At 44.0% G+C, this 27,985-nt stretch overlaps 1 protein-coding gene across 8 annotated transcripts in view; it reads left to right on the forward strand.

Annotated features, from left to right (window-relative positions):
• KALRN (kalirin RhoGEF kinase) overlaps nucleotides 1–27,985 on the forward strand; it is a 528,324-nt gene that overhangs the window by 160,490 nt on the left and 339,849 nt on the right. For all 8 annotated transcript variants that reach the window (XR_008733430.1, XR_008733429.1, XM_055717657.1 and 5 more), the window contains exons 2-3: nucleotides 6,956–7,030; nucleotides 19,263–19,377. Coding sequence is in view for 6 of the 8 variants with exons in the window: in XM_055717657.1 (XP_055573632.1) it covers nucleotides 6,956–7,030; nucleotides 19,263–19,377 (190 nt within the window). In the remaining 2 variants the exon portion in view is untranslated. The remainder of the gene's footprint in view (nucleotides 1–6,955; nucleotides 7,031–19,262; nucleotides 19,378–27,985) is intronic.

Below are 27,985 nucleotides of genomic sequence, written 5' to 3' on the forward strand. Positions count from 1 at the left end.
TCAGCAATTAGCAAGCTCCCCCAAACCCCCGCCCTGCCTCTCTTGGTGTTACAGGCAGGGGAGGGAACAGGGGTGAGCTGGCAGTGGTTGTTCCTTTGCAGGGATTCAGGCAGTGGGAATCAGAGAGACCGACCTGTCAGTGTAGAGGGGACAGTCTGACAAGTGAGCACTGGCAAAACTTGGAAGTGGAGGTAGCCTGTAGTATTGCCACCCAATAGATGTGACCGAAAGGATGTTCCAGCGATAAGTAGTGGTATATAATTAATAAAAGGAAGGACAGAATAAGGAAACACAGAGAAAATATTAGTCTTGGACTGAGCCTATATATATATATATATATATATAAAAAACCAACATTCATCTTTTCATTTTCGAATAAATAGAATAAATGCAGCAATGTAATGAGTATAACTCTTTTCTCAGCTGGGATAAAGTGCTTGGCATGTGGTACATGGGATAAAGTCCTTGGCATTGTGCAGTGGAGTTAGTCTTCTGTGCAGAGCATCTATTTGGTGTCCATGGTTCTTGCAACTTTGCAGCCTATAGTGTGATTCTGTGTGTCAGTCTGCACACTAGATCTGGTGGCGTAAAAACATTTAGTGTGTACAAGACTAACAGGAATACCAGATATTAGATTCACAGCAGATTTATGGTCAGGTCCTCTATGAGGTACCTGTAACACACTTTGCATACCTGTATATCTATAGTCCTGTGTTCATATACACTTAACATGTGCAGAAATAAGTAGACTTCTACCACAAGCTTAAATGCTATGTAGGTCTTCAATTATATAGCAGTAAGGCCATCATCACAAGGCTACGAGGGTCTCAGGGATTATTTACATTTCTATTGCAGAGCTGAAAGCAAGCTCTAGCCCCAGCTCTGCATGGGGTGAGAAGCACAGCCAATGCCAGCCGTGCTTCCACAGAAAATATCGGCAATGTCTGTGGTCTCCCCAGATGAATGTTGCATGCTGTGGCCATGCTTAGTGCTCAAGGTATGTTGAATGCAGATGACTGTTTGCTACACTAGTTCGTTTAGGAAGGGTGGACATATCAGGAGCACTGAGTGAGAAGTTTTTGCTTGAGAAAGAGAAACGAGGATTGAGGGAGACAGCCACCACGCTTGCCCCAGGGCTGTGGTGCTAGTCCAACCTGCCTTTCATCCTGTCCCTGCCCCACTGTGACGTGCAGTCCTAGGACTATAAATGCTTCTTGTGAGGCCAGGTATAATTTATTGGTTGTTAAGGAGACTAATAACCTTTGTTAGTGAAGTATGTAGCTCTGGGTTAATCATCAGCAATAGTAGTTGGTAATGATACTTACAGATTAATTTTTTATTTTTTCTGGCTGGTGCTGTATTTAGATTCAATTCAGTTCTTCCTTCCTTCCTTCCTCTGTGAAGTCAAAACCTGCTTTTCTGCTGTCAGCAGCAGGGAGGTGTGGTGGGAGAGCTGCACAGGCTCCTGGGGGGGCTCAGGTCACTAAAATGCCCTTTCTTTGCATCAAGGATCAAAGGAGCGATAGGCAGATGCAGAGTGTCCAGCCCCATTTATCTCTGCCAGATGGTGCTAAAATACTAGTCCGGAGCACATGTTGCTTCTATTCAACTAAATACTTGTGCCATGCTGTGGCCTCTCTGCCTCTAAACCAATGAGCCTCGGCCAGCAAAATCCCAGCAGCAAAGGCCCCAGCAGCCCTTGCCTAAGCCCCTCTCCATGGCTTGTAGAAAAGCAGAGAAATTAAACTAGGAAAGCTCACAGCTCTGCGGGGCGAGATAATAGTGTACAGGAAAGGGAGGAAGGGGTTAAATAGGGTTTAGCACACACAAAAAGTAAATATTTGAGGCAGAAATGCAGAAAGAAAGAATAATAGAGAGAGAAGGGCAGGAGGAGGAAGCAAGAAGTGTAAAGAGAAGAAGAAGGAGGATTATATTCTTCCAGAAAACAAAGGGATGGTTGTATGAGAAAAGCATTGGGGAAGCGCTGGGAAAATGAGGATTGAGCTCTGCACAAACTTTCTGTCTGACACTGGACAAGTCAATCTCTCTGTGTCTCAGTTTGCAAAGGCTACAATGGGAATAATAAAGTCTCCTTTGTTCTGCCTTTCTCTGCTCACATCTGACGTCCCTTCTGTTTATAAGTTGTACAAAGCCAAGATGCTACCATACTGCAAACAAAAATAAAATCCACTGAGGGTTTGGTGGGGGTGGTGAAGAGGTGGGAAGGCAGATAGGCTACGGTAAACCTTGGGGATAACTGCTCCAAAAACTGGCGGGGCGTGGGGGAGAATACAGGAGAGGCCTTTACTGAGGGAAGAAGAAAGAAACAATATGGACCAGATTAATCTTGCTGTTGCCTCCTGGACTCCAGTGGAGTTCCTCGAGGGATGGGTTTAGCCCAAGGAGTTCAGTTTTGTTTGGTTAAAGAAACTTTGTGCCAAAGTTTTTAAATAGTCGAATCTGTTCTGAGAACTATGAGAATGTGGGCTGCCTTTCCTGAAACGTTGCATGGGACTTGGGATGAACAACTCCTGCTGAAGGCATCAGGAGCCAAGTGATTAAGCCCCATGCAGTGCTGTGACAGGAGGCCTTCTTCTTGCCTACGCATACTTTTTTAAGTATAGAAAGTATTTCTATATTTCCAGCAACTGATCTTTATTTGAAGCCAAGAACTGTATTTTTCAGATTAGAACTGAAGCTTTTCTAGGAAAAGCCACTCTGGAGCACACCATTGGTCCATCCACCCCAAGACAGTGTCCCCAACAGAGGCCCTGAACTCTGCTTTAAAGAAAAAAAAAAATCCTAAAGCCCACAGGGCTTTCTCCAGGGATAATTTGTATTTCACTCCAAGAGTTAGAGTTTGGCTTTCACTTCAAAGCCTGTAGGCTTATATTCTTTCCAAAGCTATTGCTTATTTTATTAATCTTTACAGTTCCCTGGAGATGTTTGTTGTTTGCAGATCTGTAACCTGTTCGGGAAGCCCCTTGAGCTGCTGACCTCTGCATCCTGTGGCAGCAAATTCCCCAGGTCAACCGGGGCATTTGTCCGGGGAAAAAGGAGGGGTTTTTTTCTCAATTTCAGGTTTGCTGCATTTAACATGGAAGCATGCTTTAAGCTTCCCATCTCACCCAGCTGGCTTCTCATTACAGCATCTTGCCTAAAACTGTGAGCTGCTTCTGCAGTGCAGAGAATTCTTGCTAGGAGATGAGCTGTGCATGTGCAGTGCTGCTTTGCGGTGAAACGTGACTCAACCATACTGAGGATCCACTGTTTTAATTTTTCAGTGCTGCCAAGATTACAAGAATACATTATTCTGTCAGCTGCTTCTGCAGACATGGTGTGTTTTCGTCTCGTATCACTGGAGTAATAAAAGTTTGAGTCCCTGCTGTGTGAATAGCACACTAAGCCAGAACATGATAAAGGTGTGAGGGGCTTCAGGGTGGCTGCGACGTGGCACCGTACTCTCTGTGCCTCTCTTTTGGTAAAGAGGCAATTGCAATCCTCAAGCTTCCTTGCAGGCCATGGTGAAACTTGCAGGTAGAAGGGAAAGAGCAGCATTGTTGTCTAGTCACATGCTTATGATGATGGTGAACTGGCAGACCGGTGCATGGGCAGTGGGCAGAATGGCTCAGTGCCCTTCCTTCATCTGTTTGTCGGCCTTTGTCCTGCTGCTGCAGAAGGGCTTGGTTGTTACAGGGGTAGGAGAGAGTTGTAGGGCAGGATAAGTACAGCCTTTGTCATTGTCTAGTAACAAACTGTCTAGATGCTTGTATAGCTGGGGCTCTGTGGCAAAAAATAGATGGTGCTATGCAGACATGGCTTTGGATCCAGCACGCAAACAAACAAAATAAGTGTATTAGAAACAGCTGGGGAACAGGATGAAAATGAGCATTATTAGGGATATCCTTATAATAACTTAGGGAATGGGGAGTGTATAATTTCTGCATTGGGTCTTCCTGGAGATAGATTTGCTGTTGCTTTTGGAGCCCTTATTACAGCCATTGGTTTTCCCATTTATGCATCCCTTTCCCCAGCTCTTGCTGGAAAACCTGACAGCAGGCTCTGACATGTAGCTGGTAATGCAAAAATATTGTCAGGAGCTGGAGTGACCCCTGAAAGCGGTGGACATGGCCTCATCTGTGGGTCATGAACTGCCACTTTGGTGAGCACGTACATCATCCAGAGCAAGCACTTGCTTTAGCCACTGATCTGCCTTTAAGAGTTTCCTTTCTCATCCCCAGGGAAGTTTTGCAGCTCTTGGGAGTTTTTGTCGATTACTTGGCTGTAGAATGGACTCACAGTTTTCTAATTCATTCACCGTTTTGGAGTGTGACTGACCTGTCCTAGGAGATACTGAGAAAGGCAAAGATACCTTCCAGCAGCTTTTGTGTCTTTTCTTGCCACTCTTACGCACAGTCAGGACATTTGGGCTGTTAGCAGTGAGCCGCTTGCCTGCAGCCTGCTGTAGCTCAGAAGATGACTATCTTTAAGAGTCATACATTTTTCTCCTGGTCTCCATGCATATTACCTCTGTATGGAGGAGATGCAATCCTTCCTTGTGGAAGAGTGTCTGAAATTGTCCTTCAGCCCACAAGTATAGTGGGCTCTTGCTAAGATGTCCTTATTGTGTGTTTTACATGTATGACTACACACCCACTGACATTCTTTTGGTAATATTCACTAAGATTTCAATTGTATAATGTCTACTGCACGGTTAAGCGCCTAAGAATTCACTTTGCTGTTTCCCTGGCAAATTTAGCAAATACTGTCCAAAACTCAGCTTGCACTGATGCTGCTGATCTTTGCAGCTGGAGAAATTTGGCCCAGTACTCCAGTGTCTTAGAGCCATCATGATGTGTCTAGTACGCTGACTGTTCTCGTTTGTTTCACGGTTGGGTGAGATGCTTCTATACAAAGCTGCTTAAATTCCAAGTGTTGCCTGTGACTGAATGGTTCCTACCTTTGATGTGAGAGCTGGCCACAGCCTGGGAGCAGAGAAGTTATTCTAGTTAAGAGGAGAAGTTAAAGAGCAAAGTCTTGGATATTTAACATAGAGTACACAACGTCCTGCTTAGAACACAGAAAGTTCAGCAACCAAGACTAGTTTCCCTGGTCCCAAAACACTTTACTGAGACAGAGTACTCTTTAGGGATCTCTCAGGACCATGCTCTTGGAATGCTCAGGGCCAACACTTGGAATTTAAGCAGCTTTGTATAGAAGCATCTCATCCAACCGTGAAACAAACGAGAACAGTCAGCGTACTAGACACATCATGATGGCTCTAAGACACTGGAGTACTGGGCCAAATTTCTCCAGCTGCAAAGATCAGCAGCATCAGTGCAAGTTCAAATTGCAGTTACATTGGTCTTGGCCTTGCATTGAATTACCTCACTCCTTTGTGTGTTGATTTTCACAAGCATAGGCTTAGCTGGTGAGCTTGCTCATCTTCTGGAGGTGAGTGTTGCGGAGGTGACACTGGAGAGCATGTGGGGACACAGAGAAGTAGTTGTAGCCATTGGGCACCATTGAAGAACGCATCTGCATATACAAGACAGTCTTGTTGCACAAGCTGTCTGTGAATGGCACATGCTGCAGCCATGTAATAATAATACTTGAAGATACGCAGGTTCAGCTGCAGGTGAAAATAGCTGTTGTGGTCTTCATCCTGTCTGTCTGATAGGTCTGCATGGATCAAACCACGGTACCTTTGAGGCTGCATGATGCAAGAAATAGGTGACAATATATGGGGGTGGGGTTGTCCCCATTCCCACTTTCAGACCTAGATGGTCAGGTGTCATCTGCGGTGTTCGTTGAGGAAAGTGGGATGGCTGGAGCAAAGCTGCCCTATTTCTAGTCATTCAAGAAAGGTGCTTAGTGAGAAGACTGTCTTGCTCTGGTACCAGTTCAGAAGAATGGTGGTTGCTGCATGTGAAAAGCAGAAAGTAAACCCACAGGGTTTCAAATGTGTTGTAATATTTGGTGAGCTGGAATAGATTTAAGGTTGTTTTGAAGGTCACTTCTCATGATGGGTATTCACTACCCAGTGATGGGCAAGTTATTTTTCAGACCAATTGCAAAAATGTCCTTCAAACCCACCTTTTGTTTTGTAGTAGCACTGATGGAATAGCAGTGTCTGGCTTGCTGTGGGGTGACCCATTACTGCTGGTCTTTTGCAAAGCAGAAAGATGCTGCTGGTGGCTGAAACTGTCAGCAATTCTTTTCCAGAGGCTTCCAGGAGAGTAAAAATCTGGGACTTCTTTGGTGAGCTTTCAGGAGACATGAAATAGTTTGGCACTTCAGGGAAGATAAATGGCCTGTGCAAGTACATTTAGCATGTAATCAAACAGCATGAATTACATGAGGATGCACTGTGGCTTCAAATGACTCCTTACCCAGGGAAAACTTTGTCTGGCTCATAAGAAGCGTGTCCTCCCTCTGAGTGCATTCCCCACCTTAAGCCTTTCCATCTCCAGCTGTGCTGTGTAGAGCAGAAAGGGAGGAAGGGGAAAAGCATTTTTTAAGACAGCCCCTGTGCAGATCTGCCTCAAGGGCTGATCCCAAAAGGATGTGTATGGGCTGTAACATTCCCTGCAATTTTGCCTGGACTGTATTCAAAACAGTGAAGGGAGGAAGATTCTGGCTTGGTGTGCAAGCTGGGCATCTCCCAGGCTTGATAATATGTATGATCTGTGAAAAATGCAGTGGCTACTTGATGGGAAATTTGTTAACCTTTCAGAACTTTTGAGCTGATTCTCTGTGTTTTCTTTTTACAAACATATCTCTATTGTTGCTAATGCTGTTTGTGTATCAGCTATTTGGGTCGGTTTCTTGGTGCTTTTATGTGACTTATAGACTTTCTCCAGTCTGATTTTGAGAAACATGGAGTGTCTGTGAAGCTGGGAGCAAGGACATGCTCTCTTCTAATGTGGGATTCCATTTTTCCTCTGTTTTGCAGGTTCTTTTCGAAATGATGGATTAAAAGCTGCTGATGTCCTTCCTATACTGAAGGAGAAAGTGGCCTTTGTGTCAGGTGAGCACATCTTTTCTAGATCCCTCCATCCCAGCATGAGACCTGCCTGCTGCATCCCGATCCTTACGGTGCTGCAGAGGCATGAGAGACCACTTTCTTGTTTGGACTTGGTAGTACTTAGCTCTTCTGCTAAGAAAAGGGCTGTGTGCAGAACAGGGCTATCCAGTAATACTCAAAGTGTTGGAAACTGGCCCATATTGATTTTCTTCATATTGTGAGAAACGGGGAAATGGGCAGTACAGGTGGGATAAAGTGCAGCTTTTCAGCTCCATCCCAGACCCGTTCTGTCTCAGCATCCAGGATGGTTCAAGGATCCTGCTTTGGGTTCAAGGTCAGTGAACACCATTAATTCCTGTTTGTAGGAAGCACCGAGACCTGTAAATCATTGGTATTTCATTTGCAATCCCAATCAACTTGCAGTTAAAAGTACCTTTGAAGCTGCATTTACATAATAACTCAGAAGCTCAAAGATCTCCTGCCATCCTGTACAAAGATTTACAACCTTTATTCAGGAGACAAATCTTGAGGACCTGGGGGTGGATGAGGAAAATATGGAGAAGGCTTTGAGAATGGCTGGGATTATATTGTTTCTGGCATGAATTACAACTTGTCAGGGAGAGAGGGAAGAGGAGGTCTGAAGAGATCATAATCTTGCATGAAGTCACTCAAATTGGCAGCATAAAATCAGGGTATTTCCAGAGCCAGCGTTTCTGATGATTGCAAACCATTCAGGCTGCTTTTGGTGATCTTCCCTGTTGCAGTGAGAAAACCTGCATTAAAAATAGCCAGCTCCCTCGTTTGCAGTCTTTGCTTTTTTGTTTCCTTTGTCTCTGCAGTAGTGCTGACTGCAGAGGGGAGGGGAGTATCAGCAAGGCCATTAAGTACCCGAACTCTTCCTCCCTGGCTGTAACCCCCCCCCGGGGTGCTGGAGTGGGGCCCACGAGGGCGGGTCTCGCCACTCTGCTGAGCCATGGAGATGCCAGGCAGGAAAAGCTTTTACCTTGAGTAATGGTTGGTGTGACATGTCTTCCCACGTACCAACAGTTAAATGGTCCAGAGATCACGAGTCCAGTGGAGGCTTGGGCAACAAATGATTTGGGGCTCCATAAACGCTAAACTTTCTGACCAATGACTTGGAAGTCCAGGACTTTGAGGGAAGTTTGTGAAGCACCAAAAGCCTCATGTGAAAACCCAAGGCTATCCCAACAGTACTTGCATGCAGGACTACTTTACCTCACACTGATGTCTCATTCTGAAGGTCCTGAAATGTTTTACATGGTTGTTGGCTTTCACTGCTCCAAAGAGGGGAAACGTAGTCATAGAAACACAGCATACCTGCAGATTTGTTCACGACACAAAGTTGAACCGGGTGCTCTGGGGAAGCGAAAGAGAGGAATTTATGCGGGGACTGTACTGGAATTTAGTTCTTGGCTCCTGCTGTTGTTTCACATGGAAATGACTGCAGGATCATTTGGTAATTCGTGGAATATTTAATAATGACAACCTGTCTGGATTGTTTATATAGTCCCTTCCACTGACAGTGCCTGAGTTCAGCTCTGAGCCAGAGGGTCACACACCAAATCATCAGCTCGTTAGATGCTGTCCTGGGCCAAGCTTGCCTTATGGGGGGACCTTAAGCAGCGCCAACATGATCCCCCGGAGCTTCGCACCGTGATCTGCTGCAGGCAGGGGACAGCTCGCTCCTCATAGACTTGCCAGCCTCCAGACTTGTATCTGCTCAAAATGTGCCTATTCCTGACACAGCTAGCTGGATAGCGGTCCTAGGATTTACACCTCCTCTCCATGGCCTCCAAACACAACGGCTACGGGCAACAATTATCAGGAGCCTTTGCAGATAGAATGCTCTGAGCTGCTAGTGTCTTACTACAATAACCCCAGCATCACCCTCCAGCCCAGAGTTTAAGTACGGCCCAGTCTTCCCCTGGGATGTTGTAATAAGGCAGATTAAGAAAAGGATTTGAGCACTTCATCTGATGGCTAAGTTCTTTTTAATTAAAATGGAATAACATCCTAGAGTATGCTCTGAGCACAGAAGAGAAAATGTTTGCCAAAATAGAAAAAACAAATAGCTGGGCTTTGCAAGGTAAAAAAAAAAAAAAAAAATAAATTGTTCTGTAGTTTGGACAGACTCTGGGAGCACATTGCGTTTGTAATCAGGCTTCCTCGAGGAACAGGAGAGTTTTATTGAGTCTTCTTTGGAGTTTTATACTACAGTTAATTTTAACAATAACAATACAGTAAAGTTGTCAAGGGGGTTCTCCTTACACCACCAGAATTTATCAGGACCCACACAAAAATCTCAGCTGAACATCTCAGTTACATAGTTTATTTTCTTATCGGCTGTGGCTCACCAGCTTGTTCTTTACTTCTTGAGTTGACAGGAAAGCTGCAGAGAACAAGCTTCTCCAGGCAGGGGCTGTACCATGCTTCGTGTTTCAGTGTTGTGGATGCTCCGTGCCTGGACCATGCAGAGCAGCAGGCAGAACAGGCAGGGAAGTGACACCAGCTGCTGCCTGCTCGAGAGCAGGCACAATAGGACCTGCCTGCACAGCCATGGAATCCTAGAGGAGCACTCAGACTTTCAGAAGTGCACTTAATTTCAGAGTTGAAATACAGTTTTAACTAGCTGGGCATGGATTCATCCAGCCTGAATGCTGCCTGGGGCTCTGTGCCTGGCACTCCCCCTCAGCTGGCTCAGCCAGCAGTGAGCCGCAGGCGCAGGGCTCTGCATCCGCATCCCTGCACCGGGGGAGAGTGGAGGCGTGGATAATGTTGGGAATTTTTCCTGGAACTGGTTATTGATTTCTTCCAGTGATGTCATGTATGAGCTGGACTGAACCCGAGCAAAGTTCATATGTATGTGTGTCTGAACAGCACCTGAAAATCCCATTCCAGCACTTCCAAGCAGAGAGGTGGCCTGAGCAGCCGGGGGTGCCGCGCACCCTGGCCATCACTGGCTGCCTGCTTCCATCGCTGGCCTCGTGGAAGCAGATGAAGCAGGGTGTTGGCGGGCGGGGGGGAGGCTTGTTGCCGAAACTGTAATAAAATCTTGGCTTTGCCTAGGTGGTTCACTGTGTTGCTTCCAGCAACAGAATGGCTTTGGGAACCATTAGGGAGCGAGCTACAGGCCAGAGACTGCTTTTTGTATTCTGAGAAGGAGATGAGCACAGAGGAGAGGAAATAAAACAGGTTGTAGATTATTTTAGGTTTGTGATTTTTTGGGGGGGTTTTTTTGGGGTTTTTTTTTTTTCAGTGAGACATGGTGAAATATTTTGGAAGCTGGGCATATAGTCTTTCCTAGGAAACACAGATGCTGTTTTAGAAGAGTGGTTTAACTTGGGATGTTGTTCAGCTGCTTGATTATATTTATAGGAGATTTCCTATTGATCAGTGCAATACAGGAGGATGTGTGTGAAGCTCTCAGGGGAGGGAAGGAAGCCTGATAGATTGTTCTTTTCCCTGCATGGAGCTTTTCATGCATTTAGGCTGTGAAAAGCTTGTTAATTGACTAATGCCGTGGATCTCGCTGAAAGCATTTGCCCTTTCCCTATGTCCCACCCAGAAATGTTTCTCAGGATCCTTCCCAGTACTTCCCATTACCTGGAGGGCTCAGAAGAGTGGCAGCGCGTGGGCTCCCGCCTGTCTCCCAGGTACTGTCTGCTCATCTGCCGAGGCAGGAGTACAAAGGAGGAGGCTGGCCAGGTTTCTGAGAGGGTGGTTGAGCATGGAGGAATCAACAGCAAAAGGGTGTAATAAGCTGACGATCTGCTGCAGCTGTGAGAAGCAGAGCTCCCAACGTGTGTTCAGCAAAGCGGGAGGCTTTTCCTGTGGTTTTCTGTGGACTTTGGGCAACAGAAGGCGTGGGGCAGGGAGAACTGGATGCGGTAACAGTTAGGCCATCTCCATCCTCCAAAAGCCCACTGTCCCCAATCCCACACGTTTCAGAAGCAGCCCATGGGCTGGGTCACAGTGACATCTGAGCCTGGCTGAGAGCTTGAAGGAAAAACAGATTTCCTGAAAGGTCTTTCAGAGGAGGAATTTCAGTGTAAATACATGAAATGAAAGAACAACTTTGCAATTAGTTTTCACTAAATTTAGGCAAGCAGGATCAATTGAAGAGGAAGGTTCAGAGGGGAAGACACTCACCTTCCCAAAAACTTGTCTGCAGATGCCACAGGTCATTACAGGCCAGAAGTACACATGACCACATGTGGAGGGGTATGTTTTTTCTTTTTCTGCGATGGATGCACTTCACTCTTCAGAGAGAGAGTTGAAATTAGACCCTAGGGCCCTCTGGGAACAGGAAGAGTTCAGATCCAGGTTTCAGGGGGTCTCAAATGCTGATTTGTAGACAATGGAAATTCTATTGGTTTGGGAATAGAACTAACCAAAATATTTAATTTTTGAATGACGCAAGCATTTTGTATTTGCACCAAAAGTTTTGATTTGAATTAAAAGTATCCATTCTCCTCTTCCTCTGGAATGGAAATTTCAAATGAAACATCAACAATTCTTCTATATTTTGTTACAGAAAAATGCCTTCCTTTTTATACCATTCCCTGATGTAGTTTGAAATCAAAGGAAGTGCCAAAAAGATGAAATATACTATTAGAAAAACATAGCATTGCTTGACTATTGAATTTTCTTAGTGGTTTTGGGCCATCATGCTTTCCTCTAGAATTTGCTGCTGTGGTGATGCAGATTTTTCTTTGAAGAAGAAAATGAGGAAGTTTAGACTGTAAAGTTTCCAGGTCTGTTGATGAGGCCTGAGCCTGCTGGGGTTTTGTTGTTTGGGGGGTTTTTGGGGGGTTTTTTTTGCTTTTGTTTTTCAAGTGTTAGGTCATTTTTGAGGCTAGAGGAGAGTCTTTACCTATGGGGACTGTTTCAATCTCCTCATTGGGACTCTAAGGTTAAAGCAGAAATCAAAATGTTTCCTGGGATGTCTGATTTCATTTACAGGTTGTAAATGTAGTATGCAGAATCAGTTGCTGTGTTTCTTTCCGTATGTTTTAACTGTAGCCATGGACTAAATTAAACAGTTTCTGTGGATAATACCTAGTTAATGCCAGCACTTACTGTCCTGGCACTTGGACACCAGCAGCTTGCCAAGATCCACCAATATCTCCTTAGAGCAGGGAGATTTCATCTTTATGTACTCCCTTAATTAGCATGTGTGAGAGTAGTGATGCAACCTGTGCTGCCTTGTGGAGAGGCAGGAGGGTTCAAGTGCTGTACAGAGCTGGGCAAAAAATCAACCCAATCAAAATTTCTATCCAAAAAGACTTGCAAGAACTTTTGGGATCACAAGTCATCAATTGAGTGTCATCCAAACGCACTGGACTCTGACCACCTCCTGGACAACAGGTCCGTGTATCCTGTTACATAGGTATAGCTTCTCATTTAAAGACGGGGACTTTCAAAATAACAATAAGAGGAAGGAACTGAGCCTGTGAAGCAAGAAGATATGTATACATTCCATCCTGTTCCAGCTCACTGGGTTTTCTTGTCCTTAAGGACACTGAGCTCCATGCGTATCTCAGCAAAAGTCTCATCTTCATTTACGCAGGCGGTCGAGACTGGTCCTTATACAAAATCAAGACTAGGAGCTTATAAATCAATATAAGGACCCAGGGAGGTGACTGTAGCACCTGAAATAATATGATAACAACCAACAATATTGGTCATTTTGCAGTAAGGTTTGCTCTTCTGTCTCACTAATAAGTCATCACCTCTGAAAACTTCCTTATTTCTATGAAAGTGCTTTGGTTTGTAGGCTTATGGCTTTTTCCAAAGGAATCAATTTTAACTGACAAGAAGCACTGAAATTCAGAACTGGACATTGTCTCTGTGTTAGCAATGGTTGGTTTTTTTAATACTTTTTTTTTTTTTTGTGGGAAAATAAAGGCTATTTGAAATGGAAATACTTAGCTGGAATGTGCCATTTCAGAAAAAATGTCATCTGCCAGTGTTTTCCAGCTCTAGGCTGGATTTATTCTTAAAACCAGAGAGGGAAAAAGTCTTCCTAATAGCAATTATGTAAGTCCAATAGCTTGAACTCTCCCCTGAACTTTCATTAATTTGCAGGATCCGCTACTTGGCTGCAGCTACCAAGGACTAACCTGCTGGGGATGTGGCGAACCTGAGCAGCCAGTTATATTAAATCAATATATCATATATTTAATTTTGATGATGAACATCAGAAACATTGCCATTGCTGTTTCTCTGTGCTTATCTCAAATGAGGAGGAAAAACTGTGTGATCAGGGTGAATATGGCCTCTCGTTATTTCTCCTTATTCTGTACAGCTTCTAATGTTATGCCCAGTGGCCTGAGTTTAGGGTGCCTGTCAGTACCACCAGCAGCATGACTGGCATCACCACATGCTCTTTTGTCCCCTTTCCTCCTCCAGTGGCAAGAGGGTGTGCAGCGGGGTGTTTTGTTTTAGAAGATTTGGTGTTTATTTTGTTCAGTTCCTCTATTTTTTTTTTTTTTAATATATACAGCTATTCCCATATGTCTGCAATAGAGGGCAAGATTAAAACCTGATTTGCAGCTGGGCAAAAGGCAGCAAGTTTTGTATAGGTGTGAGTAAGGGTCAGTGTTGAAGAGGAGGGTACTGATGCTCCCTCAATAATTCACAGCAAAACACCTTCTTCCAGAGGAAGAAATGCGCTCCTCTGAACTCTCTCTGGAAGTTTTGCCTTTCACAAAAAGCAGATCTTCCTTGGTTTTAATGAGTCTCACTTGTCCAAGTAAACATTTAAAACTAAAGAAGTCTCCCAAAATATTTGCATAAGTCAGCAGAGGTGTGTTACAAGCCACAACATGTGGTCTCTTCAAATCCATGCAGTGGCTCTGAGTGACTGCAGAGTAAATCTGCTTGGTGGGAAATGGGATCCTACAGTGGTTGTGCGGAGCGTGCTGTCTACAGCCTCTGATCTGCTCTGCCAAGGGATCTTCTGGTGGGAACATACAGCCCTGGTTTTGGATTTGATAACCCTAAATGTAATGTTGCAAATTTTGGCCATTAGGATTTGATTCAGGCAGTTGACTCTGGTATAGGGTGCTGCGAAGAGCAACACGCTGGAGGATCAGGCTTTGGTAGCTGCACTGCAGCTGTGTTAATTTGCAGGTGGGATTGTTGTGGGAGCTTAAATTTCCATCATTGTTTGACTAGAATCACCTGCTTTGTAACCAGCTGAATTTCAGGGCTGTCACACAGGTAGTTCTATATATGACCCTTACAAGAAATTAGCCCCTCTTGAAGCTGGAGGAGTTTTAGTATAGGGGTCTGTTCACAGGAGGTCTGGTAGCAAGCAGGCTCTCACAGAGCTCAGCTATGGTAGGGAAAGGAATATTATTTTAAGACTGTGGATACAAATTCCTTGATACTTGGCTTTCCTAGGAAGTCTGTCAATTAGATTTAGAAAACCAGAGCACATTGTTTGCCATTTTATTGAGGCGTCCGACATCAGCTGAGCTCATTCTGTCTCCTAGTTCTCATCACTGTCATTCATTTTTTCACCATATTTTTGGACTGAAATACCTTTTTGAGGAGTATTTCAGCTCCTCTGGAAACTCACTTATGGTCTCAGCAGAGTCTGCCACATCAGGATTGATCAGCTTATGATCTGCAGGATCGGATGAAGCAGAGTATTCATTTGAACTGCAGTAGACATCTGGATGGAGGCCAGAGACACTAAGTACTACTGTCTCCATTGCTGATGTGTTGAAGTACCTTAGACAAGGTACTCAGGAGCCTTTATGTGTGTGGACATTTGTTTTTGTGTATGGTTAGGCCTCGTGAATTTGTGCTTATAGAGTGCAAAAGGAAGCAGAGGACTTGAGTCCCTTAAATAGAGATAAATGCAAGCAGGTAAGTATCATGATAGAATGGCTGACAGAACTGGAGAGATGCAGCTTGAAAACAGAGCTCGATAAAATCATTATCTGTCGTATGCAAGAAGTCTGCATTAAAGGAAACTGATAATTTCCTGTCCTAAACAGGATTACACAAAGCTGGAAATTCAGCTTTTTGTGTATTGTCAGGAATGGATGCGCCTCAGGACTTGAAATTGGGAAGGCCTGCATGCAGAGTTCACATTAATAACAATCTGGGCTGGCCAACGTCTTGACTTACCTGTGGGCAGAAACATTTGAGCCCACCACTGTGACGGTTGTCAGTTCAGGCAGCTGCCAGGACAGGGACTTGTGACCAGAGTCCCCTTCCTCTTGCTTGCAGGCTTCTTTAATGTTTTCTTTTAACGTGGTATGCATCACGATGCCTTGTGCCATCACTGCAATATCCCCTGTATGATTTGTGGAGGAAAAAAATCTGTAATTCTGCTTCTGGGAACAAGTGTTGAATTTCACAATGGTTTCTGTATAGGCTAGAAGAAAGGGAGATGGGAAGAACCAACAGGCAAGACGATCAACAAAGGATTTTGTAGGAGGAATGAAAGACATGGATGGCTAAATACTTGTTCTCAGTACTTTGTGCCCTGAAGAACATGTGTTTTCCTGACTCCTTTTTCCAGAGCACTAATAGCTAGACCATCTGTTTGCGCCTCTAAATCAGAGCAAAGCCCATGAAAACCCACCTTGAAAGACAATTTGAAATTATCAGCTGTTTGTTTTAGCATTTAATAACTGTAATCAGCAAACCTAATGACATGTTTGATTATTTCATCCCATGTCTGGGAGCCTGGTGGGAGGCAGGAGATGGGACATATTGATTAGAGCAATTGAGACTCTTTCATGTTTTATTTTCTTTTAAAACAAAGTGCCGGGTATTTCTCTGAAAAGACTGTTCATGTAAAAATGGTGTTGAGACCATGGCCAACTTGGGGCAAGATTAGCCTCTGTGGGTAGAATACTAACAAGCAGAGACAGAGTTTCTGTAATGTTTTTAGTTGTTGACTTTTAGCTTAAGCACTATGAAGCTCTAACACAGTGGACTAAGAGTCAGAAGACCTCATTTCTACTCCTGGTTCTTCAAGTAAATTGCTGTGGGATCCAGGCTGAGTTTCTTCCCCTCGCTGTACCTCACTAGTCCCCTCAGTAAAAAAGGACATAACAATAAAGAAGAGGAAAGGTATAAACTCCCTGTACAGCCAATGCCAAAAGACTTTTTTCTCTTTTAGTGGCCATTGCTACCACTCTGGAGGCTCTGTTAGAGGAGGTGAGGGCCCTAATACAGGCATGTTAGGCATCTAAGGTTTGATGGTGGTAATATCCCATTTGGTTTGCCTAGAAAAGCTGAGATTTGCTTTATAAAGTGCAATGCAAAAGTCACATAGTATTTAAGAGAGTATGAACTCTGCAAGTCTCATGGCGAATTAAACATACCATGGTTTGTTCTGGAAGAAACCTGATGTTTCTTTGTACAGGCTCTTCATAAAATTGTGAATTATGCAGGCATTCATAAAAATTAGGGATTGCTCATGAATAATTTGGAAACGAGTGAAGGTTTTTAATATGTATGATGCACTTGTAATAATAATTTCACCCTATTGCTCAAAGCATAGAGCAATACTTTTATCATAAATGAGAAACATTTGTTTCTAATCTTCACATTTCTTGATATTTGCCCCATGTCTCCTTGTTCTTCTGTGTCATAGGACCAGAAGGAATCAGTCCAGGCACTCATTTTTCCTTCCATCATCCAGAAACCTCCAAGTGGGTCATCGCGTAACCTTCCTCCTCCAGTGAGAATTAACCCATTTTCTCTGGCCTGTCCTGGTAACTTCTGACTCTGTGCTAGAGCCTTATTTATCCTGCTTCCCTGAGGACAGTTTAGATGAGCTGTTGAGGGACAATTTTTATCCTGAAGCAAAGACAGGACAGGAATGTTCTGGACCCTGTTCCCTTTTCTGTAGCTGCAAATCTTGTGTTGCTGTTAGTAAAAGGGTCAAGAATTTTCTGATTTAACTTTTTCAACCTACCGGAATTTAGATATTTCATTTTGTAATATTTTTTTTGGCAGAGCTCACTTCGGTGGAACTGTGGGTGGGAAGTAGGTCCCTGGCCCAGCTACACAATTTTTGGTTTACCAAGCTGAGGTGAATGAGCAGCATCAGTGTGATCAGGGCTGCTGGGCTGTGGGAAGCTCATGGCCCTTCATGGGTGTTTCATATCTTGGGGAATTAATTATATGTATGGGCATGGGTGTCTCCTGATCTCATCTCTTAGTGCTTTTCCACTTTGTAGAAATATTTAAATAACTGAGAATGGAGGAGGAAAGGGAGCCTGACTGAGTAGCGGGTAGCATGTTCTTCTGGGATGCAATTCAAGTTCAGGTCTGTGCTTCAGTGAATATCTGGAAGCTTTTGAAAGCCTTGGTTACATCTTGATATGACGGGAAATTTTTCAAAACCTTGAAAAGCTTCCTGTGTTGAAAAAATATTTCCCTTCAGCTTTAGTTACTAGATTGGTTTGCCGTTCTATAGGCTGGCTTCTTTTCTGTTGGACACATCATGCATGATATAATGGTTTTGGCATTGTTACGGTTTGTGAAATAATCTCAACAAATGTGCTTAAAGTGAGGAAATTTTTATACATATATATGTATATAGGTCTGAAAATAAAAATGAGCTTATTTCCTTGTGAACTGAATCCTTGCTACATTACACCTCCATTCTCATGCTCTGTGGCAGAGGCATGAATCAGCCAAGGTGGTGCTGAATTCCCATGGACCTTCCTCACCTTTGCAGTGTGGAGCTGAAGACAAACATCAGGCAGTGAGATCTGGATGAAGGTTAGGCAGGACAGGTTTTGTACTCCATAAGTATCCCTGGCATCTCTTGTTTGCCTCTCCATTTATACCACTGGACAAATCAGAAATGACCTGGCTCCAATGAAGAGATGCATGATGTAACCCTTGAGGTATATAGGATCTGTTGAGAACTCTGGGATTGATGAACTGTAACACAGGGTAGAACTGGCATCTCTGTCTGTATAGATGAAGTTTATGTAACAAACTAACATGTACAGTCTGTAGTGCTGTAGAAAACTCTTTAGACAGGACAGCAATTTTTAAAAAAATATACATACATACATATAAAATATATATATTAACTACATTGCTATTTTTAGCTGCTTCTTTGTAGCTCTGGTCATGTAGAGAGCCACTTGGTGCTAGAAGGTGAGCTTGTGCCTGTTGTGGCCACAACTGAATGGACAGTTTCAAAATAAAATGGACAAGGGGGTATGTTGTCAGATGGGAGCTGGATCTACAAGTGCCTTCTCTTTTCTGTCAGCAGGGCCAGCTGGAAAACCTCTGCCTTGGGGTACATGGGTGTATCTCATCAGTTTGGTTTCTGGTTGGTCCACCTGCAGGAACTCCTGTTGTATGAGGCGTGTCCTTGAGTCCTGATCTAAATTCTGCCCAGAGCAATTCTTTGTCCTGTGGCGATTCAGGATACCATTTCTCCAAGTACACGTGTGCTCTCCTGCTGATCCTACTCTTACAGCAGAGCCTCTTAGAACTCTGCCTTCTGAATTAGGGTGTTTAGAACCCCTACGGAAGTCATGGCCCCACAGAGTGCAGGTGTCTTGTGTTCAATTGTGACAATTGCTGTAAAAGATGAAGTGCCAGACACTGGCAGTTTAAAGAGAGTGGATTTTAGGACAGGAAAGCTACAGGGGAAAAAACCAAAAATCATTCAAATTGCCAACAGCAATTCTATAAATAGAAAGCATAGGAGGCATGAACTTCTAACCAAATTTTCAATTTCTGATGATTTGCCAGATAGATTAGAACATCTTACTGCATAAACATTACCAGGATACATCGCTTCTAACTGATGGGACATTGTAAAATATCTGGACAGGAACAATACAACTCACTGACTACCAGTGAAAAATACTTTTACTTTCTTGGCGTTAACAGTTTAAAACTATCCTCACAGTAGGATTTCATTAGCATTGCCTACTTGGATTTGCAGTTATATTGGATTTGATGGGATTCGGTGAGAGTCAGAAGAAATGCTAGTAGCAAATTTTTTTGTGTGTTGGTTTGTTTTGTTTTTATTTCCCCCCTTTGGAGCTCCAGCAAATGCGAGCATGTCTTCCTCAATTAGGCAAGCGTGAAAGCTACAAAGAGTGCACGGGCTCTTGAATGTGCCGTAATTTGTGTTTATCAATTTGGTGCACATAGTTTTTTTGACATGTGCTTCCTGCCTGATTTTCTAACAATCCTTTATTTTCCGCAGGTGGCCGTGATAAACGAGGTGGTCCTGTCTTGACCTTCCCAGCCCGCAGCAATCACGACAGAATAAGGCAGGAAGACCTTCGGAAACTTGTGACTTATTTGGCCAGCGTGCCAAGGTAAAGCTAGAAAGAAAACACTTCAAAGCTCAGGGTGGATGGGTGGGTGGGGAACTTGTTCTTGGCGGTTGCCGATTTCCAAGTATTAACATTTAGTACCTTCAGTTCTTGGGATGGAGGAACAGAAGTTTTCACTTCCTCCTCCTGTGTATGCTCTGATGGTTTTTGTTGCACACGTAGCAGTGCAGGAGCCCCAGCGTGGAGGCAGTGTGAGCAAACTTGGGCTTCAGGCTCGTGACAGCAACAAGGAGCAGCTCTCGTTCCCCATGTTTCTGTGTGGCACTTACAGAGTGGAAAAGGAGGAGAGTGCTTAGAGGTCTGCAGTTAAATATAGCAAGCTGGAGAGAGCCTGCTGTGTGCTGTTGCTTTTTTAATACCTTGTAGGAGGTTCAGAAGAGCTGGGGTAGGGGATTGTAGTTGCTGGGGAGGAAAGCCTGCCCTGTGCAAGGAGGCAGATCTTCCTGTTCCAACACTTTCCAGAGCTTTCTCCAGGCTCAGGAAGGAACATGGTTGGACTAAGGGGGAAGCTTTCAAAGAAAGACATTTCAAATAGTTCTATGTGTAAACCAGCACCTTTTCCCGCATTAGTACCTGTGTCCCTCCTCCAACGTGCAGGTCCCCATCCCTTTCCCAAGAATGCTGGGGGAGAGGTCTGTTGCTAGTGCATATTCATCTTTGCAAGCTGTGGGACACAGTTTATAGGGCTCAGTGCCCAGGCAGGTATTTCTGAGCCAATGTTTAATGCCTCTGAGAGTACAAGGCTATGTGCATCCTCATCCAGCTTCCTTTCCCTATTTTCAAGCTTGCCAAATATACTTACCCAGTAACAACTGCACTGGTTATTGAGACAAATGTTATCACAGGGCAAGCGAGCAGCTCAGAAAGGATGTTCAGTATTGCAGTAACACACCCTGTGCCACCTGGATGCTCCTTCTTTTTGAACCCAGTGTATGACCAGTTAAACAGTGCTCACCTTTTGCAAAACGTGAAGTTAAGACCTGAAGGGCAGAGGGTTTGACTGTGTCTGGAAGTCAAGAGGTAAGGAAGGGTCTCAGAAACGCACTCAGTTCCTAAACGTGCAATATGCAGAGAACAATGGTCCCATGTTTGGTATGGAAGAGAGTTGAGAGCAGTTTGGAGACTCATCACTTGGCTGCAGAGAGCAAGGGACAAACTCAGCAGTGTGCCAGATCTGCCAGTGCGTGTTTCCTGGACTTCACAAGTCCTCTGGCAATACAATTTTTGCTGAGTTGGACTTCTGCTCATCAAGGTTTTACTAATAAGCTGAATTGGTTTGCTTTTCTCCCCATCCTCTCCCCTTTTTTCCTCTAGCCAGCTCTATTTTCAACCATATTGTGTGAGAGATTAAGGACATGCTGCGGGGCTGGGAGAGCAGTAGGTCACTCCCTGGGAGTCTGTGTCCCAGGGCCTGGCAATCCCCTTCCAGCTGCTACAGTAATGAAACTGCTCCCTTACATCTTATCAGTTTTTGCATGGTCGCAAATATGAAGATACGACATTGCTTGAGGTTGCAAGTATTGCACAGCAAAAATTACCTTCTAACATGTCAATCTTTTCTATTAATTGCTCTTCCCTTGTGGAGGTGGCAGTAATAGCAGGAAAGCTCCCTTCTGTTCCCTGATCTTACACATCTAAATAGATTAGCTCAATCTTTGATGCTGCTTTTGGTTGCCTCACTCAGCAATGATTTTTCTTTGATGATGCAGAAGCTGGGGGACAAAGGTGCATGATGAAGGAGCTAATACAAAATGCAGCTGCTTGCCTCTCTAGAAACACTAGAAAAAACATTCCGCCTCCTGGTCTTTCACTGCAAAGATATACCAGCGAATATTCCTTCCTCTGCGATTCAACTTCCCATCATGAAAATGTACCCAGCAGTGAGGGACTGGCTACTCCTGAAGCACTTTCACCAGTTTCCCAAGGATCCTTGCACATTGGTTCTGTGGAGGCATTAACCAGAGCAATGTCTCCTGTTTGGGACATTACACATTGAGAGGTGTGGAGCAGAAAGCAGGAAGAGTGATCAGAGGTCTAGAAAAAGTGGTCTGTCAAGGAAGGAAAAAGGGTAGAGGTTGCTCAGCCAAAAGAACAGAAGAGAGTGAGAAGGGTCTTTGTAAACATGTTGTGATGCTGCAAAAGGAAAGGGTTCGTAGGGCTAGGACAAGAAACAGAAATGTTAAAGACAAAGCAAGGGAAGCTTAGGCTGGATGAGAGGAAAAGATTTCTAATGGATTTTCATTAGCACTAGAATAAGTAATCTTAAATTCCTGTCTAACTCTATAAGCAAACCTCTGGCCTGTGTATAAATGTTCAAGGCAGGGGATGATGAATCGGGAGGTGACTTCTTCAGGTTGCTCCTAGTCCTGTTTTGTCTGGTGCCACAGCTGTGAACTCATGGCTGTGGCAGCGAAACATCATCACAAACTTCTTGGGTTTGGCATGCAGGATTGTGTAACCTATGTGGTGTGAGAAAACACTGAAAACTCATTTTTCCTAAACATTTTGTTCACTTTAACTTTCAGACTTACTTTTTGGAAGCAAATACATGGAAGGAGCCATTTGAATTTCTTTCACTGGCTCCCAGTTAATATTTGTTCCAAGATGAGTGCCGTAATGAATAACTGCATCAGCCATCCATTTGTGAAAATAAACAGTTTCATTAGCAGAGACTCTGTACAGAATGTCAGGAGAAACTCCTCTGATGTTCAGAGTGCTGAAAAGGGTAGAGTTTTCTGTGCTAGTTGAAAAACTAGAAATTCTTCTTTAGGAAAAGAAAAAAAAAAGCAGACTGTAATTTATCATATTGACACCAGTATAATAATTCTTTCTTTATTCCCTGTGCAATGGTTTCTGAGACAGATTGCTATCCACATTGATACTATCTGTCACTTAACCCTTGTTTTATATCGTAATGGAGGGGGCAGAGCCAGCGCGTTGCTGGGAGATTTGAGCAGGTATGAGATTGGTGATGAATTATGATGATGGATTAGGGTAAGTGAAACCAGGGCCATGCTAGCCCTTCTCCAAGTTTCTAATTCAGCTTTCCACAATTCCTTCTTGAAAACCAGAATAATAATGTGGGTTTTCTGAAAGCTGCAATGTGTGTGTGAGTTAGAGCAGAATAGTGAGTGCTTTCATGCAGCTGCGAGCCGCGGCCAGGCAGGTGCCTGCGCTCCGCGGGGATCCCTGTGTGGCTGCGTGGGTAAGGCTTCAGATCTCGCAGCGCCGTCTGTTCTTATCCCAAAATGCTAACCTTGCAGTCCGGAGTACCTGGGGTGGCGTAGGAGTCCCGGAAGATTCAAAAACCTGACGCTGCACTCTTGTGTGCTAGGAGGATGTTGCGAGTGGGTATATGGTGCTGTGTGGTGGTTCTTTCAGGCATATCACGAGGTTCTTTTCTCCAAATAGTTCCACTGTAATTAGTTACTAAGAAACGAAGATGCTATTTATTAGAAGTAAAGATAATTGCCACGGATGCCAGGTTTCTACTGCTCTGCCATTTTCTGCTTGTTTTACACTTGCATTAATGCTTTCTGGATAGGCAAAGCAGTATTTCTTGTGAATCAAGATAGCTGCTATTTACCTTCAAATTTAAATGGGATGTAATGTTTAGAAATTTGGAGGGTGTGACTGAAGCTAGGATAACATGGTGTTTATGATCAGTAGAGCCGAGAGAGAATTTTGTGGCCTCACTGAGGATTTTATTTTTTAAGACCAGTGCAGTGCCATCCATTCCAGTAGGCTGAGTTTTGATTTATATGTGTGTAAATGAAACTAGCACCAGACCAATCTCCTCTGTGAGCCCTTTGGAACTAAGAATTAAGTTATGCATAGGCTATAGGAGGATAAAAAGGAGGCAGAATATTATTAGCCTGAGTTATCTCCTCGCATGGTGAAGCAATAAGATGAAGGAAATGTTCTCTGTCAGCTATAGTGAATCTTCCGGCTGAACACATCAATCTGTTTTGGAGCCAAGATAAGCAGTCTTCTGCGCTTGCTGCAGAGGGGGAAACCCGAGATGCCTCGGAGGCCTGTATTTTAAGACATCTACTTTTTATTTGCCCTCTGTTTAAAAACCTTGCTCAAATATTTCCTTATTCTGGGGGACATCCAGGGCTCGTAACAGCAGCAAAATGTTTCCAAGGGACAGCCCTGCATGTTTGAACAGCTCCTCGGAGCTGCCCGAGTTCAGTGAAAGATGTGAGGATCAGTAGGACAACTTAAGTGCCTCTAATAATTAGTTCTGTGACTGGGGCTTTATAAAATTAGAAGAACAAGGCAGGGGATGGCAAAATGTAGCAATACTCACCCACTCTTGGATTTATTTTAAGCTCTTCCCTGATGACCTGTGGTACTGTGTATATTAGCTCCTCTGGCCAGGAGTAGTGTGAAACTCATTTTGTTGATTGATAGGAATTAAACCCTAGAGCTGTACTTTCTGTTACGTGATCCTAGCACAAAAGAAGCTTTTGAGGATCATTTTTTCTGGAGGCTATTGTAGAGCTACAAAAATAACCATGTATATTAAAAATAACACCAGGGACTTCGTACTAATTTTAGTAACTAAATATCTGGTGCCATCTGTAAGATAATTATTCCACCATACACTTGTATCAAAATACCACAGTAAAAAAATGAAGTAAAGCTGATGAGGCTAATGAAGGTTTAGTATTTTCTTCAGATATAATTTCATTACTTTTTTTTTTTTTAATTATAAGCGTATTTTGGAGAAAGAAGCTCGTTAGGAGTATATAACTGACATGAATGCTAGTGGATTTAAGAGCCCTTTGCCACTCGACAGCCAGTTCAAATCCAGCCTCCTTTGTACGTGGTATTGGTACATGACATTATTAGCACCATCTGTTAGGGCTTGGGGGACTTCTGTGGAAATAGTTGGTGGTCTCACCTTGCCCTGTTAAAAGGCTTCTGACCACATCACTCTGCTTTGTTTCCTGTGTCCCTTTACTAACCACCTCAGGACCAAGTTACATGTTCATCTCTTGGAGATCAGCTCTTCAAAAGAGGATCTCAGATTTCCTTCCAGCTGTGGTAACGACCTGCTGAGACATTTTATTCCTAGATAAGTGGACAGTGGCTATAAATGATGTAAAAATTCTGCCATATATGTCTATAGCTCCCAGCCTGGCAAGCTCCCCTGTTTACTAGAAGCTGCTAGAAAATATGGAATTCCTAGAAGTGCAGAGGGAGCAGCAAGAACATTCAGAGCCTGGGGAGCAGGAGTTATGAGACAAGATTGAAGGTGTTGGGGGTGCTTGGGTTAAAGAGAGGGAAAGTAAAATTTATGTGATTAAGATCCAGCATGCAAGACTGAGCTAAAGGAAATTATTTGGTCTCGGTGTACATGGCAAATGGGACAAAAATAAATGGATTAAAATAATAGACTGAAGAAATGAAGCAGGTTTCTGTAGCATCTCCATCTTGGAGACCCTGTTAGAAGGCGTATCAGGAATGTCCCAGGTGTGGTCACTCCTGCCTTGCAGCAGAGGGGTGAAAAAAACAACCACTCTAGCTCTTGTGACACTGGGATTTTTTTTTAATAGGTACAAGATTTTAATTTTGAAAATTAGTCCAAACCTAAGGTAAATGGGGGCTTTCCATATCAGTTTCCAAATTACTTCCTACTTTCATTGCCTGTTGCTGTTTTCCTGGATAGTGTAAGGACCGATCTCACACAGCTTTGGACCTAAAGCCAATGTCCCCTGTTCCTCTGCCTTCCTGGGAACTGAGAGCACCCTCAGGCTGGTTCCAGCTTGGTTAGCTGCTGAGCCCTGCTCTGCCTTCTAGCTAGGTGACAGTGCAAGTGTTTTCAGACTGTTTTTGTGATGAGCAACACAATTAGCATGATACAGAGCTTTGTGGTTAACGTACTGTGAATTGCACAGCTCAAGTAGCCTTCTTCTAAAGACTAATAAAAGGCAGGGTAACCTGGGCTCTGCATATCACTTCTACCTGTGATCTTCAATATCTTCTATTTGGTCTAGCAGAAGAATCTCTCATCTCTCTCTTGTGAAACAGAGGCAAACGAGATAAACAAAAAGTTAATATTGAGATAAACACATGGAGATTTGATTGTCTTGTTTCAGAACATGAGTTTGGGGACTCAAAATAAAAGTTGATGTTAATTCAAGACTGAATTCCTTATTTGAAACAAATTCCTTAAAGAACATAGAAAATATTTTGCAAATCCGTTTGTAAATTGTCTATCTTATATCCAAAAATATTTGCGCCATATTGGAAGACCTGAAAGTATGTTACTGTTTTTTCACACTGATTTCTTCAATACTTCTATATTCTTAAGTAGTAGCTTGCTCAATTTTGTTATATATTTATCGTATTGCTATAAACAATTGAAATTACAGATTGCCACATACAAAGAAATCAGGATTTCAACTTGTCTGTTTTTAAGCATTCTATTCAATACTCAACATTTGCTTAATTTTAGACTATAAATCTGTAATTGCAAACAGCTAATATGAAGGAATCCCTCATTTATTGTGTCTGAATTATTTCCAAGGCAATTGTTCTGTTTTACAGGGTAGGGGACCTGGTTTTCTCTTACTGCCAACCATGCAAACTCATGCTGAGATTTCAAAGTCATATTGGGTTCTCTTTCATTCATCTAAGATCTCCAACATAAAGATTCTGCAGTAGGTTACTCATTTGAAGATTTAGGATTGGAGAGGTAGCCCTGCAGGCCAGGTTTAATGTACAAAGAAAATGTATGGGGCTGGAAGAGCAGTTCCTTTTTTCCCGGCGCTGTGTTGCTTTTCCAGCCCAGTCAGAGTTCAGTTATGCTTTCTTCATCAGAGTCAGCAGACAGGGCTCAACGAAGGAACACATTGGATGAAATAAAAGGTCACTGTTTTATTTTTTGCTCTTCCCAGGCAGCAAGGCAAGTGTTCGTACCTGGTTCAGGTACAATACTTTTGGGGTTTACTGGTCTGGCCTTTTTTGCTCCAGCTCTACCCTCCCAGCTGTGGGCTGTTTCTGCTCACCACAGGCAGCACATTCAGGCTGTACATTCAGAGCAGCCAGAAGGATGGCAGTGAGAGGGGTCCTTCTCCTCAGCCCCCATCTTGCCAGGTCCACTGCACAGAAAATGGCCAACAGGCTGCTGCTGCTGAACCATAGCTCCACAGCATCACTGCACCTGGTTTATCTCTTTCTCACTGTGAGAGGAAGGACTGGAGGGCTCCTAAAACCCTCTGAGCAGAGGTAAGAGGTGCTTATGGCAGCACTTCCCACCAAAGGCATGGCCAAGGGGGGCTGACCTGCAAAGAGCAATCTCCTGTAGGGATGGTCACCCCTGCCACCAGCCGCATCAGCTGAACCTCCTCAAGGCATCCTGAGGGGCTGGTGGCTCAGGGGTCTGAGCTTTGCTAAGGAACTGAGAAAACCCCAGCTGTCTTCTCAGGGACGCCTCAGGTGCTACTCAGTTCCCCAGCATAGGCTGTGGGCTGCTGATCTCTGGCTCTCCCACCAGGGTGGGTACCTGCCTTGTGCAGCTGCCCCCCCGTGTCGCTGTATTTCTGTTAGTGGTGTGGTAGGTGATGTTTGGCTGCATTTCCAATGAGGGAGTTGGGCTTGGAAGGGTTCTGCTTGGGTGTCTCCAAATCTGGGGCAAACAGCAGAACGAACCCCCTCACTGTGCACATCAGCACTGCTGGGATGCAGGAGCCACCGTGACTGAGTGACACCCGGCAGTGTCGGCAGGGTCTGGGGCCTGATCCCGTCCCCTGAGCTGTCTCACGTACAGCTGCGCTGCTGGGCTCTGCTTTTTGAGCTCCATCCAAGCCTCGATCTGGGGATTAGATCAGCATTGTTCCTCCTTGCTAAATGGCTTTTGCATGTTGATTGTACTGGCATTTACTGACTGGAAGAAGGAGCCAAGGTGATGGAGAAAAGGCAGTAACTTGTAAACTAGGATATATCCCACACCCATTCACTGGTGAGGGAGCCAGTGGGCACTGCAGCCTGCTACAAATTTTATGCAGAGCATCATTTTCTCCATCCTCTTCCTCAGTGGCTCTCTGACAAGTGGTTGCTCTGAGAGGTCCGGGCAGCAGCGACCTGGAGACTTCCATGGAGAAGGCAGGTTTGCACTAATGTGAGCGGTAATTCAGAAGAGCTAAAATTAGCAAACAGAGACCTTTTGTGGGAGCGGTGCGCTGGCAGCAGAGCTGGCACCGGCCACGTGTGGTTCCCTCCTGAAGCTGTCAGCAGCCATCTGCAGAATATGCAGCCGTTCAGCCAATCCCAACTTTTCGGTGATCTCTTTCCTACGGTTTTTGCAGAGACCGTAAAATGGTTTTTGTCTCATTCCAGCATGGGTGCTTGTGTTCCTCATCAGTAACTCCAGTACGTGCTACATCCTTTTCACTCTTAGAAATTCTTATAATTTGGAAGCATTTTATGCCACCCTCTTCACAGATGTCATTAGAAGCAGGAAAACAACTGCTGTGCTTTGCAGTCTGCTTTATAACGGGACTATTGTCAAAGGTGTCTAAATGTCAATGGAAAGCTCTTGTAAATGCCTGTGGAGAATGGATGAGACCTTTTCTGTGTG

Source organism: Falco cherrug, chromosome 8, assembly GCF_023634085.1.
Source record: "Falco cherrug isolate bFalChe1 chromosome 8, bFalChe1.pri, whole genome shotgun sequence".
Taxonomy (NCBI): Eukaryota; Metazoa; Chordata; class Aves; order Falconiformes; family Falconidae; genus Falco; species Falco cherrug.